General features: G+C 41.9%; 2 protein-coding genes and 1 non-coding gene across 3 annotated transcripts; 1 reads left to right on the top strand and 2 right to left on the bottom strand.

Annotated features, from left to right (window-relative positions):
* The first annotated feature begins 506 nt into the window (after positions 1-506).
* irak4 (interleukin-1 receptor-associated kinase 4) lies at positions 507-6,827 on the top strand. The gene is made up of 11 exons (XM_071533044.1): positions 507-826; positions 1,142-1,287; positions 1,757-1,927; positions 2,499-2,659; positions 2,753-2,817; positions 3,575-3,689; positions 3,780-3,889; positions 4,051-4,237; positions 4,751-4,813; positions 5,313-5,477; positions 6,523-6,827. The coding sequence occupies exons 1-11, from the start codon at positions 666-668 to the stop codon at positions 6,592-6,594; spliced, it is 1,416 nt and encodes a 471-aa protein (XP_071389145.1). The 5' UTR covers positions 507-665; the 3' UTR covers positions 6,595-6,827.
* Positions 6,828-8,121: 1,294 nt separating this feature from the next.
* On the bottom strand, positions 8,122-15,359 carry LOC139655609 (twinfilin-1-like). Its single transcript, XM_071533055.1, has 9 exons — positions 15,269-15,359; positions 13,796-13,876; positions 13,435-13,613; positions 12,294-12,389; positions 12,014-12,118; positions 9,641-9,766; positions 8,917-9,067; positions 8,686-8,807; positions 8,122-8,290 (listed from the first exon to the last, which is right to left on the bottom strand). Exons 1-9 carry the CDS (start codon positions 15,291-15,293, stop codon positions 8,123-8,125), a joined length of 1,053 nt encoding a protein of 350 aa, XP_071389156.1. The 5' UTR covers positions 15,294-15,359; the 3' UTR covers position 8,122.
* Positions 14,461-14,549, bottom strand: trnay-gua (transfer RNA tyrosine (anticodon GUA)). Its single transcript is given in 2 exon segments — positions 14,461-14,496; positions 14,513-14,549. It is a non-coding gene; the product is annotated as a tRNA-Tyr (tRNA).
* Positions 15,360-18,294: the final 2,935 nt, after the last annotated feature.

The following is an 18,294-nucleotide window of genomic DNA, read 5'->3' as shown; positions in this document are numbered from 1 at the left end:
TATGGATGTCTGTATTAGTTTAATGAGTAGCATTTGCATTCACCAACTGAATGCAATTAAAGTGATGAATGTCTGTTGGTTGTCCACTAGAGGGCACTGCAATGCTTTAGGCAAATGCACAGGATCTCTCTCTCCCTCCCTCTCTCTCTCGCTCTCTCTGAAATTCAAATTCAAAAATGCTTTATTGGCATGAATGACAATGTCAGTGTTGCCAAAGCAATGAGATGTACAAAACAATGTTGTATGACCAACAACAACAATACAATTTTTATTAAAATAATTGCATATCCAGTGGAGGATCCAGTGGAGAATCTCTTCCTCTCTCTCTCTATGACTTGGAGTTTCAAAAGTGGGGCACATTGATTAAACTCTTCCATTACCTTCTTTCACTGATCATACAGCGCAGAGTGCAGCTTTCTCAGTGCAAGTTTATTTCCGCATTGTAGGTGGAGACGTCAGCGGAATGCAGTGTTACGTTTGGGGAAGTTGCCCAATATCGGAAAAAACACATTTTGCTGGGCTGTGAACAAAACAGTACTTTTTATGGGTCGGCTACTCTCACTAGAGATGTTAAACGCCATAACCGCGCGGTGTAATAAGTGATGATATAATTTGTGCGTAATTGTCAGTAGCAGCTCAACGTGTTGCCGGTCTTTTCTCATATAATGAATAATGCAGTAACATCCGCTACTTACATTCGCAACCTCAACTATCGTATACGTCGCAGGTTGGCGGACTTTTTGGACCCTCAAGACAGGTGGAAAGATGTTATTGTCTCGATACGGAAGCCCAGCGGGGAGCCGAGGTACTCCCAGCATCATGTCAGGTAGGCGGTCAAGCTGGTGACACCCAGGCTGATTTCATGCACTATTGCGCTATTAAGCTATTTTTACTGCTTTACTGATCATTGTAATGAGAATGATTTATCATAATTTCTCTCTCTCTCTCTCTCTCTCTCTCTCTCTCTCTCTCTCTCTCTCTCTCTCTCTCTCTCTCTCTCTCTCTCTCTTTCAATTCAATTCAGCTTTATTGGCATGACAACATTAATAGCTATTCTAAATTATAAATAAATTCATATTTCTCCTTCTCTCTCTCTCTCTCTCTCTCTCTCTCTCTCTCTCTCTCTCTCTCTGGCCCACAGGAGGTTTGAAGGCCTTGTTGCAGAGGGAAGAAGTCCCACAGTTGAATTACTGAATGACTGGGGGACAACCAACTGTACTGTGGGTGAACTGGTAGACATTTTGAAGAGCCACAAGTTACTGGCCCCCGCTAGTGTACTGTTACCTGGTATGTTTCAAACTCACATTTAAAGTATGTGTGACATTTTCACAACTATATGTGTGTTTACTATACTCTCTATTGCCGGTTGATATAATGATTTAACCTATTAGCCCACACTGGTAGTGGTAGTCTGGTAGGTCTTTCCCGGGAAAGATCCTCTTGCACAAAGAAAGTGATGTGGTTGATTCTGGCTGCAGCACCAGTGGTTTGTTTGAGATAAATAGAAGAACTATTAAGCATGAGCAGCGATAGCCACCATGACTGAATAGACAAAGTAAAGACTGGTACCTACAGAAACTCAGACTTCATCAACAGAAAATCCAATGAAATAGAATTCACTGTACTGGCCGCACTGATTGATGTCACCAAGATAAATTACAAAAAAACAAAACATGAATCTCAGGGATTACCACTTTAAGGATTCAGACCATGTTTTTTATGTAATATGCCTTTTCATTTATTTATTTTTATCCAGAAAGTGTGATAGAGCCCGTCCCAGCAAAGACACAGCAGGCCTCTCCAGCGATAGAAACAGACAGTTCTGCTCCAACCAGGCTGCTGGGAGAGACAGACGGAGAGACTCCACCAGTCAGCTCTGCTCCGCCCCCAGAGCCTCCACCAGAGGACAGTGAACCAGGACACACAGGTGGGATATAGCGGAGGGTAAACCCACCCGCTCCCAGCTTACCCACCTTTTTATTTTTAAGCTGATCTTAATGATATATACTGTACGTTATAGTACACTCTGTGTCATTTTAATACATCTGTACTTTTCAGCATAACATATGTTAATGACAATATATTTTAACAAAGAAGACACACAGATGTGTTAAAAATGACACATCCTCCTTTCTAAGTGTACTAAGTGAGAAGTATCAGGGTAATATAGGTCGCATGAAAATTGTGTCCGAAGACTTTATTACCATTTTATTACTAATACCATTATATTGTTAGTGCTCTTTTTTATCCCTACACAGTAGCCCCTAGAGAGGTTGGCCTGAGAGGGTTGTATGAGTGTGACTTTCTATGCAATTAGTGCTACATCTATGCATGAAGGGGAGTTATAAAGTATATGGACTCACAGAAAATCTTCGTCCATGCTGTGACTTGTGAAACTTGACTTGTGAAACTTGTAATGAGTTAGTTGACCAGTAGGTGGCAGCATTGGGACTGTGGCCATAAACCTGTGTGACACTTTTGCATGTGTCCATGATTAGGTTTTACCAGTTTCTTGTACTATGAGCTGATGAAGATCACGGGCAACTTTGATGATCGTCCAGTGTCAGGCGGCGGGAGCAGACTGGGAGAGGGAGGCTTTGGGACTGTATTCAAAGGTCTCATCAACGACAAACCTGTCGCGGTGAAAAAGCTCAATCCAGTGAGTGACAGTATTCTTATAACATTTGATCTCATAGTTTTTGACACATAGATAAATCTCATATCTGTTATAATCACAATATATTCCTTTTAGATGGAGGACACCTCGCTGGACGAGCTGCGAGTTCAGTTCAACCAAGAGATCCAAACTTTGAAGGCGTAAGTTTCTTCTCAATCTGCCTCCTGTCCTGCATGTTGTCCTCTATGCCCTCTATATCCTTGTTATTCAGCAGGCTATTGAGTGACTCACAGCCATTACACTATTTCATTAGCCAGAGCGGAGGCGCGTGAGCCGTTTCTTAAGCAGCCATCTAAATCAAAGTAATGGAACTATAGAGAGTTATGGCATTAACAGAGAGTCTGGGAATAGTAGCTCAGCAGAGCAGAGCATCACCAAATACCTCTCTGTTTTAGACTGAATGGATACTTTGCCCTCAAACACTGTAGCTATTATAATGAATTGCGTTTTAAATGGGGTTGTTTGATACAGACTTTGGTCAAATAGTATATGTAAATACTTCTCATGGGTTGGTTCAGCAGCTTATCTCTGCGTGAGATAGGTGTGGTTTGCCACATAGTCAATGCAACAAGTGGCAGAGAGATTGGAGCATCACAGGGAAATAACATAGTCGTAGTATTTCCATAATGTCACATGCATTTCCAACCAATATGGTGCTTTCCATAAACACAGCTCATTGGCAATGGCTGTATAATCACCTGTTATTGTATAAGTACCTATTAATTTATTACAATCACCTGTTATTTTCCCACCAAGATGGCCATGTGGTGATATAACAGACTCCTATGAATATGGAAGTCAAACTAGTACTATTCCTTTGATTGACACTGCTTGAATTATTATTATTTGCATGCTAATTGACACAGGTCTGATTTGATAAGACTGTTTGCTCCACAGGTTGAAACATGTGAACTTGGTGGACATGGTTGGCTTTTCCGGTGATGGACAATACCCGTGTTTGGTTTACGCCTTCATGGCCAATGGTTCTTTGCTAGACCGACTGGCTTGCTCAGTAAGCACTCTCTACACTACACATCCTATCTTCTGGTACATGTGTTCTTATATTCATGTATTTTCAAGTCTGTGTTTTTTGTCCTTGTAGGAGGAAAGCCCTCCACTGTCCTGGCAACAGAGATGTTTGATAGCTGTGGGGACAGCGAGAGGCTTGGAGTATCTGCACAGCAACCACCATATCCACAGGGATGTTAAAAGGTACGTTAAGTATGCTGGGATTGTTTTGTCTGTTTGTAAATGATCTCATTGTGAATTATTAACATGAACAGAGAGAGCATTATATATGTGAATCAGATCACGCTTGATGTTTCAATGATCACCGTTCATATTAATCATTGTCAAATATTGTTTTCTTCCAGTGCAAATATCCTGTTAGATGAAAAGTTTGTGCCAAAGATCTCAGACTTCGGGCTGACCAGAGCGTCGGCCAAGCGGTCGTCGACAACCATGATGACAGAGAGGATTGTGGGGACTCGTGCATACATGGCACCTGAGGCGCTGAGAGGCGAGATCACACCCAGATCCGACGTCTTCAGCTTCGGAGTGGTATGCTGTCTGCAGACATACACACACACACACACAGATGGGGATAAAGTGGTCTATTTAAGGGATGGAGAAACTGCAGCTGCAATGTAAAACATAGAACACAACTCAGCAATTTACTTCTGCAAGGCTCTCCTGAAACTACTGACATGTACATTGTGGGACACAATGATTAAAGTATACACCTCTTCCTTTTTTAGTAGTATCTTTCATTATTTCCCATTAAAATATCAGAATTCAGCATCAGTTTGTTTTCTGTTTTCTGTAAAAAAGGTGAGTAGTATTATCCAAACTAAAGATGTCATCGCTGTATGACATCAATCGAATGTTATGATATGAGATCAGCACCCTATATTAAACTGGCTGACCCCACATAATACTGTAGTACAGTATAGCTTGTATGTCTTATTATGTCAGCTGTGGGAACACTGCAGTGTCTGTGAAGCTCGGTGGAGGAATAAAGGTTTGCTGTTGTCCGGAGCCATGTGATTAACCCCATCTCTCTGTCATCTACAGGTGTTGTTAGAAATATTGTCTGGACTCCCGCCAGCCGATGAAAACCGTGAGCCACAGTTCCTGGTAAGCAGCACAATAGGGGCTTTCACTTTCTATCGCGCCACAGTTTATCAATCTAGCGTATGAATTAAAGACGCCGCATTTCATTGGAGGGTTATTAGTTAGCAATCATCAAAAGTTTTATCAGTGCTATTACGTTTGTCAGCCTGTGTACTCAAAACTTATGTTGTGGTTTTACTGCAGCAGTTTATGGACCTCATTTAACTTTTGCATATTTTATTTTTTTTTTTATATGAAAGAATACTAATCCAGTTGCCTCTGCTCCCTGCTGTGGTAACTTCAGCAATTGTTCGGGTGGCAATACACAAAGCGTTCTTTTTGGGTAGTGTAAATCGGCAATGGAGATAATAAATGTATTATGTATAATGATAAAAGCAATAATGCTAAGGTGACAACTTCATTAATCTTGCCCTCCATAGTGTCTTAAAAAGTCGCCCTGTTTAACATGGCCTTCAGTTGGCTGTAGTGTGATTTGCCGCTCTTCCCTCCCTCACTCTCCCAGATGGAGCTGAGGTACGATATAGACGATGAGGATGAGGAGCTGACTCTGGAGGACTTCTTGGATAAGAAGATGAGACACTGGGAGCTGAGCCAGGTGGAGAGTATCTACTCCTTGGCCTGCAGCTGTCTCCATGACAGGAAGATCAGACGGCCGCTCGTCAAACAGGTACGGTCAGGAAATACACTATGGAAGTTATAGGTAGAAAATAAGGTCAAATATTTTGGATATAGATTGCATTGACAAAATGTTTATGTTGAGGGAGAAATGTTTATTTTTAGGGTTAACAGGGTAGTGTATTGATTAGGGAGAACGTCCTGGAGGTCCCCAGTTCAAGCCCCTACTTCAGTGCCCTTGAGCAAGACACTGAATCCCTAGAAGCTGGGATTCAGTCGCTGACCCTTTGAATTTCAACAAGGAAATGGCACTTTGCTCAAAATGAGAAACTCTTCTGTAGTCGACGCTGACCTCTCTGTGGAGGGGGCAAGCAAAAAGACAATTTCCCTACGAGGATCAATAAAGTATCATATTATTGCTATCATTAAACCTTATCACCTCCACCAAGGAGGTAATGTTTTCGCCTGCGTCTGTGTGTCCGTCCGTCCGTCTGTCTGTTAGCAGGGTATCTCAAAAAGTTGGTCACGGATTTGCACGAAACATAGTATGAAGTTTGGGTATGAGCCAAGGAAGAGGACATGGGTGTGGCATATCACCAAAAGGTGCATAACTGTCTTGCGGGGTGTGTATTGTGGGGTGTTGTCGGCCTTGGCGGAGGTCTGTGCTCTACTGAGCATATTTTCTAGCTGAAAACATAAGTTAAGTCGCTGACTAGGTTCAACTGCCTGGGACAGAGGCCCATGCACATTCTACAGGACAAAAATCACAAAGGAAATGCCTATGAAAGGATTTGCATGTTCACTTTGACCCTTCAGTTCAACTGCTGGGCCAGGGATGATGAGAGGAGAGAATAGTAAACACCCAAAAGCTTTGATGTGGAGCGAACAGTGAAGAATTTGAGACGGATAAATACCCCTAGAGCAATGAAGTTGCCCTCTGAATGAAACACAGGATTTGCCATAGCTTTGATCACACTCCTGTATTTCCTTTATCTGAGAGACATTCTCATTCTCTGTATGAGAAAGATGAGATGAAAAGGCTCATGTGTTGTTGGTCTGTCTATTTCAGTTATTACAATTGAAATCTGCCTTAACAGGTCCTGTCACAGCTTGAAGAAGTTGTCAGAAGCATTTCACCGGACTCTCAGGCACAGGAGACTGAAGCATAGCGTGTGAGAAGACGCAGGATTTCTGCGCCTGTCCTGGACGCAATGCTGCTTGCACAACCAAACTGACAAGTGTTGTCATAAAGTCCTTCTCAACAATGCTTTTGATAAAATGGATTTGGTTGTAAACTGTGAGCAATACAAAAAGACTATTTTGCACCATCTTTATTTTTCTAATAATAAACTATATATTTATCATGTGTGGTTGTCTTTGAATTATGTACTACATATAGAAAGAAGCCTGTAACTCAGTTTTTACTGTTGAGCAGTTGTTAAAAAAATACTATGTTGAAAGTCTTTTATGCATTATTAAAGTCATATGGTGTATGGTGCTTAAGATTTTAAAAAGGTTAAATAAATTGTACAAATGCTGCAAAAAAGTATTTATGTTGACAGTTAAAGGAAACAAGAGGCTAGATGCGTGATTTAAATATTTTATTTTTCCTCTTTAAAAAGAAAGATTTATAAGAAAACAATTAAGACCAAACATGATTTTTTTTCATTATGATATTTCATGGATGTAAAGGGATTTCCCTTCAAACATGAGGTGAGCCAGGTAGTTCGCCTAATATTCATCAGTAGACAAGTGAATGTGGCATACATTTTGATGAAGGTACTAATATTCCCTTTCCTATCCAGCTGCTGGGACTTCCATATTGTTTGGGAGCCAGCACAGTAAAAGTAGCTTCCTCTTAGTGGAATCTGAGATGTACTGATGTAATTATTTCTGGAAGCCCCTGTTCTTTCCACTATGATCTTCACTGACACTGAAGATCACCTTAACAGACAAGACCTTTTTTTTTTTTTTTTTTTTTAAATCACAGAGCATCACACAGCTACAGTATGTACATATACAGCACTTGCATAGAAAAATAAGTTTCTCAGCAGATGTGTTTTTTTGTCATGTAAACCACAGTTATATCAAAAAAGAAGTTGATTTTTCCAATATAAAATGCACTGTTAAAATGAATTAATGACATAAGTGGGATAATTCTATCTCTTTTCTGCTTTGGAGCGCCTCAGTCGTGCACACAAAGACGAATGCCTCGAAACGTTGGACATGAAAACACACAAATTGACACTGACTTAAGGAATGCAAGTTAAGAATTCAAGCATGTGAACTCATAATGGGGGATTTTTATCACATTGGCACAAATTCACATTAGTCGCACTAACATTTTTTTTTTTTTAAAGTCTCGGAGTCGGCAACAGCGATGTAAAAACCTCTCTGAGCTTGTTTGAGCCTCTTTGAATCATCCTAAAATGCCTCGTGAATGCAGTTACATACATATACTCATACACCTTCCATTTGGCAAGCTACAAATGGAAATTTTTGAAGTGTGTGTCATTGCTCAGTTGTCCTTGGTGTGCATAGTTCGGTCTCTGGGTGAACTCTGGGTGGGAATTTGAGGTTGTTGACTGAATTCATTTAAACAAAAGGTTGTGTCAAATATGATTTCCCCCATCACTTGGAATGTTCCATTGTGGAACGCATGTTGGAGGTGGGGGGTGGGGGGAGGCTGAGGTCTGTTTAGTCTTCCTCTTCACCATCTGCGGGGGGTCTGGTGATGCGGGGGCGGCCCCTCTTCCCAGAAGGGCCTTTAGGCTTGGCGAAGGCCTGTTTGTGTGCATGCTGCTTGGGATGGACCTCCTCATACAGGAAGTCACCGTTCAGCTCATCCCCGTTTTCGATCTCCAACTGGGAAAAAGAAAATGAGCAGATGAAATGGACGGCTAAACTTCAACTCACAGCTCGCAACCTTGAAGAATGTGATGTCATGCTGATGTCAAATAGCAGTTTCACCTGTGTGTGTCCAGTAGTAGGTTATAAAGCAGCAGTAGTAGTAGTAGTAGGTGTTATAAACTACAGTATCTTTGTATCATCCCTAAATCACTGTAGCACACGAAATACCGAATTCAAAAAGGTGAAACTGAAACCAATCTTCTCGATGCACAAAACAATTTGATCAGAGTTTACTTGCCAAACCGTCAGTGTATTCCTTCAAGACTGTGGTGAAACACATCATGCTTCATATGCTGTTAGCCACAATCTTTTAGCATGATAGATTACTTATTATTATTATTAGGGATTACCTTTTTCTCAATCTCAATCTGGAGATTGTTTTCCACCATGTCGACCAAGGGATTTTTGCAGCTGGAGTAGAGCATCCTCTCTCGGATGCCGCACTTGTAGCCAGGCATGGAATAAATGAAGACTGCAAAGGAAAGAAAAAGACCAAGATCGGACGGGACACAAAGTGCCATTTAGAGCAACATCGAAGACTTCAGGTGTACAGAAATAATGTGGTGTATCAATTTATTCACCCGTGGACTCCAAGTAGTCGCCTTCGTGGGAATGCTTGTAGAGGAAGAAGTGGTAACGTGCAGCGTCTTTGGGGATTCTCTTGGGCAGGTCTTTCACCTCTGTCGGCTCAGTGTTACACAACCTAATCAGCTCCTTTTCAAAGTCTATTTCCTGTTGACCAAGGAAGTGGAAAGTTATCCTCAAGGTTGGTGAAGTGTGCTTGTGACTGAAAGGTCACCGCTTTGCATCCCAGACCAACTAGGAAAATCTGGGTGGGGCCAGTGAATAATAAACAGTCTCCCCTCTCTTGCTGAGGTGCCTTTGAGCGAGAAACTTAACCCACAGCAGTGAGCAGTCAACCTTCCCTGGATAAATAAAATAAACATTTATTTTTTGTGTACTTTAATGAATAGCTTTTAGATGACCGAACAATTAGGACTGTTTAAAAGGGCACTGAGACGAGGCGGCGTCAGACCCAAGTGCCACAATTATTCCTTTGTACTAAAATCTGATCTTGTGACACGAAACCTTTGAATTTCAATGAGGCGAAATGAAACAATGGCACTTTGGACAAAATGAGAAACTCATTGTGTCAGTCTGTAAACAACTCCTGACCAAAAACCCTGTCATTTCTCCGAAGTAGTATCCGATGAAAGGCAGAGAAATGATTTGCTTATTCAAATTATTCACCTAGCAAAGGTTAACACCAAATGATTCAAGCAGGATTTGCTCCTAAGGACTCACAAGTTGTACATAGTTGAATTCCTTGTCCCTGAAACGTTCGAGTGCTTCGACTGCGTCTCCATGCATGGGGAAGGCCACTCCCTGCAGGGTCTGCTGCTTGGTGTCCACACTGATGTCCGTATGCACCTAAACACACACACACACACACACACCACAAAAACAAGAGGCACTTGAGTTGCCTTAATCACCATGACATATTGAACATAACCGCTTATGCTAATGAATTCATTAATTTTAATTAAGTAAATATTTCTGTGTCAACACACTTGTCTTCACATAACACATGGGTGGTATTAATACAAACTCTGTATCTTAAAGCATTCAGGAGCTATAGTAGCTTCAAGAAAATAATTTTTCTCATTAATATGCAAACGTATGCAGCAAGTTGCTGCAAAATCTAATCAGATCATCTACTCTATAGGGGGAACCCGTGGTGTCAGTATGAAGTTTCTATCATTTATTGTTCTTGAGTTATTGTGTTCACATGAATCTGCCTACACAGACAGAAACACTGAAAACAGAAACACACACACACACACACACACACACACACACAGACGCCAGCATGATGACATAATTGTTCCCCATATCATGTACCATGCTGGCGGAGCATAAACTGTTATGGACCAACCACTTTCAACATGTTCCCCATTTTACTCTTGAATTCAGCTCTGATTCTTGAATTCAGTCATGCGAGGGGACAAATCAGTGTTTTGTCCAATGACTATCGGGTTGCCAGTGGTGATCTTTGTATTCAAATGACTTATGGAAAATCAAAATAGCACATATAACCTTCATTTTTAGTGATAATATAAAAAAAATAAAAGGTTTACAAGTGCTACAAGCTGCTTGAATGCTGGAGCATGATGATGACAGATGAGGTGCTTGTATCGGAAGTGACAAGGCGCCTCCACAAAATCACGTAGAAAACTGGAAATGCTGGGGGGATTACACTGATGGATTGCATCTATTTTTAGAGTCCTGTTCCCACAAAATGAAATGCCGTGCAAACATGATTGAGCCTCTGATGTAGCTACCTCGCATACCAAAAAGGATTGTGGGTCTTTTATCCATCTGCTTAGTAAAAGGCAGCAGTCTCCAAGGCACAGCAATGATAAATATTTCAATGCCTCTTTTTTCATGCAAGCTGTACAGATTAATGGTATATTATCTTCCTTCAACAGCTGGTCAAGTGGGAGGAACACAACCCTGACTTCCCGTTTTTCTCTGCTGCTTTTAATTGACCATATTTTGGAGAGGGACTCTACTCCTCAAAGCACTTCCTTATATGGTATGGAAGACAGTTCTTGTTTATGTGGCAGACTGGGAGAGCAGCAATTAGAGTAGGCTGTTTCTTGAAAAGAAGAAGAGCTCGTTTGGCTTAGTTTATAGGGATGGTCATTCAAAATCTAAAAACTGAAACATCAAAAGCTGCTTTCTTTACTTTCTGTCTAGTGGCTCAAGCCCAACCCGAAAGTCCTTCACATCATGAGCAAAGTAAACACTGATTGCGTCATTTGCAGCATGCAGCCTAAACCAGTGGATCACATTACAGTATTTCCTGGTCTTAGCATTGCAGTCAAGCACAGGCCACCGGTCCGAGTGCACTCCCATGCAGAATCAGTGCCAAGTGCCGAGTAATTACTGCGCATCAACTTTTACATTTGGCTCTCCCAACATGAAACTACAAGATCTGTACATTCCTTAAGAGCTCTTCTTAGAACTTGCTTGCTGCTTAGCTTGAATGGGGTTTAAGGTTGTAAACCACACATTTATAGAGCTAGGGGTATGAGCTGCACACGCCAAATAGATTCATCTCTGCCAACATCCTGCTGTTCTAATGCATCAGCATCTTTGTGCTTTGTTGTTAGTGCCGGGCAAGCATATGCACACTTGTACTCCTGCTGACCTTGTGCTGCTTGAGAGGATGCATCACCGGCTTGCATATACAGCACTGTTTCTATAGGATTTTACATCACATACACAGGAGATGTGATTAGGAGGAATACTGCTGTGTGAGTTGATGTAAGCTACCCCCCCCCCCCCTTCCCCATGACTTGCTTTCATGCCTTTTCAAAACTGAAATAGAGAACAACCCTAATCCACGCCCACTTGAAGACATTAACACACTGACTTTTAAGCTCCCCTTTTAAACACCCAGAAACTCTGATCCCATTTCTCATTGTTATATTTAAAAAAAAAACTCATTCCGATTATCAATAGGCAATGGCATTTGTGTGCATGAACATCGTAAAGTACATTATTTCCTATAAGATAACCTGAAATGAAAATGATTTTCAGTAGACGAAACCTAAGTGACTGTCTGTGGGTTTGCTTGTGTGTGTGTGTGTTTGTGTGTGTTTGTGTGTGTACCTCACTAAGTTTAATCTGTCTCAGTTCCTCCTCTGCAGCAGTGAGGGGCAGCGGAGCAGCCTGAGAGGTCAGATATTTCTTGTAGCCACTGAAACACAAATCATCCTGGGGGAAGAAAAAAAAAAAAAAATCACACCACATAACACTGATGACTGGTGTAGTAATAATAGCTCCAATCATATCAGCTGTCATAAACACATAAGCTTAACTCCATTTCCTGAGGGTTAATGGAGCCTTTCGCAAAAATTGCATCTGCTGTTGTCTGATCAATCTGACCAACCTTTGTGGTGCCGAAAATCTCATCCTTGATGTGCCCGCCTCCAAACTCTTTCTTCAGCGTGGCTCTGGTAGCAGCATATAACATTTTATGTCGCACCTGTTGTCAAGAAAATGAAGAAAAAAAATTTGAGAATCTTAGGGAATTTATTAGAAAGCTTGAAAATAAGATGCTTGAGGAACATTTATGTTACAAATGTAAAGGCCTTGTGTGATTTCATCAAAAATGTGTTCTTTTATGATTACTTATTTTCTTGCAGACACTTTATCTCTGCAACTTCCAGACAAGCCTGAACCCGAGGCACTCTGCCTGGACCTGTAGGCAGGAATGTTGAGCTCAGCCATGTCTGGTAGAATGGTATTTTGTACTCGATTCGACCGTGCATTAGGCTGTTTGTTAGAGCACTGCAAATTGCCTGCATGGCACGTAGGCCTGGCATTGGTCTCCCTTGCAACATTCCTCCTTCCACTGTCACAGTAGCAACATTTCTATATCTATTTGTCATACCAATCTTGAATAGCCATGACATTATAGTCCAAGTGGTTCAGCAAGTTTCTGTGGAACTGAATGAATACAACGGCTTCAGTGACATTGTCTGAGACAAGGACATGCCAAAAGCAAAAGCTACATTTGCACAACAACAAAAAACAACACAATGAGGTAAGCCTACTTCAATTAAACCCACCAAGAGGGAGAATTTCAAGTTAGAGATAAGAGATGTAGCCTTTTTGGAAGCATCTCCGTAGTCTTTCTCCATTTACACTTCAAGAGGTTTGGTAAGAAATAACAATGATGCTCTTATGTCTAGGTGTATCCAGTATTTCAGCTTTAAACAAGCGTACAATTAATTGTTTTGAACATGGCTGATGGCTGGACAATACCTGAGTTGATTAGTATTTGGTTTGTTTTATCCTCCTAAGGTGCCAGATGCTTGAGGTTTGTCACATACGACAATATGACAGCTCAAATGTTTACACAATCCAAAGAAAACCATGTGACTCTGTGACTAACCGGTTACCTGACGCTACCTGAATCACCCTGGTGTGATGAACCCCACCCATCTGATACCCCAAGCAGAGTAAAATAGATGCTAGGAAGTATCTGAAACCACTCCTTAACCCCAGTCTGGGCTTGAGTTTCTTACAGCAGATTGGTCCGGTGACCAGGCCAGGAAGATCCACTCGTAGCCCTGGTTGTTAGTGGAGTCCAGCCGATACAGAATATAGCAGGGCAGGTCATCCTCCAGGAGCGGCAGCACCAGGGAATCATACTCTTGGTCCCACTGCTTTGACGCTTGCCTGGTGTCGCCCATCGTCAACTGCTCTGGAAAGTCGATGTGTCAAGGACAAACATTTCAGCGGTGCTTTGTGTTTGACATGGATTTGTTACTCGTGTTGTCATTCTAAAGGTCAGCCTTAGTAGATTTACAAGTTGAGTGTTTTGTTGGCAGAAGAAGTGTTAACACACAGTAAACACACTCTAAGACTTCTAGGGGTACTGCTTACCATTCTCAATCACTATCTTTAAGACTCGATATTGGTCTCCACTCTTGGCACTGGCAAGGACGTCCCTCACATCGTTACCCGCTGAGAAAAGACGCAGAGAGGGTCAGTCAGTTTGCTGTTGTTTATAAACAGACTTGAGTTGACGCAGCACAGACTTGGAAACACAGAAAATGTAGCCCAGGGGTGTGTATGTTTCAACCTAGAAGCTTCATGGGACCCAATAACCTTTGAAACATCAGATATCAGCCATTATAAAAAATACAATTATCTTCTCATTCAGCGACATATGTAATATCCAACACTGCTGCCTTTGAGCTGATTTTGATTCAAGCAGACTATTTGGGAAGCACCTCGAGTACTGCACAGCTTCCTACATTTGGCCAACATGGAAAGCAACACAAGCTACTGAACTCACTGTTACTCATGTGATACTTTATTGGTCTCCATAGGAAAAAAAAAATCTAATTTTGCATGCCTCCTCAGGAACAGCCTGGGTGCCATGGCCAGCTACAGTACAGCACCTCTCTACAACTGGCTGTGATTTAGTGTTTTTGCTGAAGGACACCGGCAGGGCGGAGGCCTGTCTAGACAGAGTGTGACTATGTCCAATGGTTAATGTTTGGTCTCTCTACCCATATAACTACCATGTCACTCTAAAAGCGGTCTCCTTCGAGCCGGATTTGAACCAGCGACCTAAGGATTTCAGCTGCAACACCACTACAGTCCTCCGCTCTACCAACTGAGCTATCGAAGGGACACTTTCCACACGGTGTCAGATAGCCAGAGTAAACGACATAGTCAACAGCTTTGCACCTGCACCGCTGACTATAATTGTGCTTTAGTTAGCAGTCAACTCATAAGCATGACTAACGTTACAAACTGGCAGACCATTGTTATTAACCAAATTATTATAAACCAAACAATGTCTGTTTCACACTGGGACAGGAACATTTCAAATAAAGATAAGAAACAATTCAACGGCTATGCTGCAAAATAGGCCATACGCCCTTCTTAATGTTTTTTTTGTAACACGATAGCCTGTCTGAGCAGGTACTACTAGGCTCATAGTGAATAACATCGGTTAACAATTTTACCAGGGCAGCAGTTTGTTTAAATGAAGGCGTTGCCCAGTCATTCAGAAGACTCACTACAGAGTAAGGTGTAAAAAGCTTTGGTGCCATCGTAAAAAATAATAGTACAGCCATGGTTTCAACGGCTCGTAAACCAGATAAAGAGTCAACGGATAATGTCACACAGTCCAATCAAATACGACCAGTGTTAAAGCGGGGTAGGGTAGCGCTGATCTTACACATCACGTTAGCTCAAGCTAGCTAGGAGTGGCTAGCTAACTTAACGCTAGCTTCCCGTTGCAGTGAATTGCTGCACGTCTTTAAAAGTTGGACGAGAATCACACACTCGCAGCGGCAAAAGAGTCCCGGAAAGGCAACGATAAAAGATGAGAAACGCATCTACCTTGAATGCCCGTTTGATGTGACATTATGTCTTTTTGTCGGACAGGAGACAGATGTAGCTGATCAAGCAAGCCAGGACAGAGAAGCAGGAAGTGGACTACAGCAACACGATCCGCCCCGAAACGTGTCGTCATCGACAGCACAATCACATGCTCAAACATTATTTTCATAATTCAGGAAACACTGGGAAACGTTCACTAAAATTTCCTAAACATATACATTTATGTTACAAATGTAAAGGCCTTGTGTGATTTCATCAAAAATGTGTTATTTTATGATTACTTATTTTCTTGCAGACACTTTATCTCTGCAACTTCCAGACAAGCCTGAATCCGAGGCGCTCTGCCTGGACCTGTAGGCAGGAATGTTGAGCTGAAAACACTGGGAAACGTTCATTAAAATTTCCTAAACATATACGCATGTATTTGTGAGTAGATATAGGTTGATATTCACACTAAATCACTGACAGAAAGTCTCTGCACTGAAAACCTATAATGCAATCTCGTATTGTAATCAGAGGTGTAGATGTAAATAAAAGAAAAAGGTGAGTCAACTATGTCTGCTTAAAGATTAATTGAAAATAGAGTCAGTAGTAGTCATAGATTTTATTATCAAGATAACAAGAAATATTTACGATATCCCTATAATTTCCCTATACTAGGGGTATATACCCCTACCCCCAATGCTGTTTGAGGATTGGGGGAAGGGGTTTTCATGCAGCACTGAAGAGCTGTTATATTTAGTTATTTTTTGTTTACTTAATTTTTTCCTAGGCTTTATTTAGATAGGCATAGTGTTCAATTAATTGTCTAGGCTATAATGTACAATACAATATTGTCATTATTGATAACCTCAACATGTTTAACTTCTGTTGGTTTGTTTTTTACTGTCTATGTCATTCAACTGCTGGCTACCTACAACTGAAGTTCCTTAAATAAAAGTCATTCTATGATATTCTATTCGTGCTGTATTTCTACAACATCCTTCTAAAAATATTGAATCACTCTTTGTCGTAAGGGTATGGATGCTATATCTCACAATAGCTAGGCCTACAATTAGACCTATAGGCCCACGTTTCATTTTGATGTAAGTGATGTAGCCTAAGTGACGAGGAAATTATGTCCGCTTCCCATGACACACAGTCCTATTTGTCGTGAAATCCTGCAACATCTGGAAGCCACCAGGCTTATTTTTTTTTCTATTGCTTCCTGTCTCTGCTGCCTGGCCATCCTCCCCTCAAAATAAATAAATAAATCAGATTTTATAGCAGCAGAATCATCCTGCCGCCAGTGGGATGCTCACATCTGCGTCAAGTTAGCCAGATGTAGCTAGACTCACACCGGAAACAAGGTGATTTTGCCTTCAGAATAAAACCGTACATTTTGTCACTAGAAAATAAAAGGAGAATAATTCTGTACTGGAGCTAAGCATTGGTACATTAGCCCCTGGAACAAATTATGCGAGAGCTATGGGTTAAAAGTGACTTGTTCAAGGTAGCAGAAACCCCTCAAAGTTGTTTTTTATAGAGCTAAATCCTGTGAATGAGTCTTTCAGCCTACGTATTTTAGGCAACACTATAGGCTATATATTATTTTTTATAGGTCTATATGGCTACGAATGGATGGTGAAAAGGACACTAAACATTGCATTTCCAATTAGGCTACTATAGATTCCTCTTTTTTCACTTTGATATTTTGTATTACTCAAAAACTTTTCAACACGTTCATCACCAAGGCTTTTATTTTGAAACATGTGACCGGACGTCCTATTTTTTTATTCGGTCTGACTTGACACTGGTGAAGCTCAACGTGTTGGTTACATTGCATTGCACTGATGGTATGCGTGCTGTGGGGATACAGTGCTCTCCATCACCAGCCCGGCGCATCTTCATCCAGAGCGGCTGCAGCATCCCAGAAACTCCCCAGTCCAGGGAGGGGGAACCCGCTGACAAAGCAGCGCCCGGCTGACCTATAGCCCGCCGGTGCATGGCCACCCAGCACAATGGCAGAGGATTTGGGGGTGCCTCTGTCGTATAGCAACAACAGGTCGCATGGATAATCCCCCCTCCACTGCCCTCCCATCCCATATCATCTCGTCTTTGGGATGATTAGAGCGCCGCCGTCGGCTTGATGTGGCAGAAGAGCCGTGCGGGAGCGGGGCTGCTCGTCCTGGCTGTCGACTGAGGAGAGCGAAACGCAAAAACGGCGTGGAGCAGGTGCGTGACGTGTTCACTGTTTTACCCGCGCGTCCAAAATAACAGAGGTGAGGCATTTGCATGAAGCCCGACCCGGCGCGTCCCAGATCTCGTTGTGCACACCAGCGTTGAAGTTGTGTAATCAGATAATTCCAGTCAAGCTTGTGTTATCTCCGAGATACACTGGATGAATGGGCTCGGTTTGCTGTGACATTTGACGGTCCTGTGACATTTGGGGGGGGGATGCGTGTGTTCACCGACTAATGTGCTTACATGGTAGCCCATTCAGAAATTGCCAGAATTGACACGGACAGGGGGAGACTTTAAAAAACTGCCAGAGCCTCTTCAGTGTATTTCCTGTTGTACTTTGACACTGGTCTTTCTTATTGGCCACTCCATGGCCAAATGTATTTTTTAAGGTGGTCCAGAGGAAAAGGAGAGAGTTAAGAGGATATCCCACGAACCTGATGATAATGATGATGAAGAAGATGAGCATTATAATCATGGTGTAGTCATGGTTCTTCGGTGTTTGCACTTTCTCCCTCTTAATGCACATCCTCACTGCAGAGTCCTATTACTGCCAGAATATTGCCATATTACACCATGCCATAATATAATCAGCAGCCAAGGTGGCACATTTTGACAAGACAAACATGATGCCTGCGAAATTTAATAGCCACATGGATGTTCCAGTATGCCAGATCTATTTCTGGGGCCATTACATCATTCCAAATGCATGCTGTGGGGTATTTTAGGAATTGGTGTCAGGGCCGGGAACTGGTTTGGGAGGTCCACTTCAAGACAGTCAGACCAGTCATTGGGGGGGGGGGGGG

The sequence above is a fragment of the Centroberyx affinis genome, unplaced genomic scaffold, assembly GCF_046629955.1.
Source record: "Centroberyx affinis isolate AG114_WGS23_722 - 3 ecotype Tasmania unplaced genomic scaffold, CSIRO-AGI_Caff_v1 ptg000158l_1, whole genome shotgun sequence".
In the NCBI taxonomy this organism is placed as follows: domain Eukaryota; kingdom Metazoa; phylum Chordata; class Actinopteri; order Beryciformes; family Berycidae; genus Centroberyx; species Centroberyx affinis.
The sequence above is the reverse complement of the archived record's forward strand: the minus strand, read 5'-3'. Positions and strand labels throughout refer to the sequence as shown.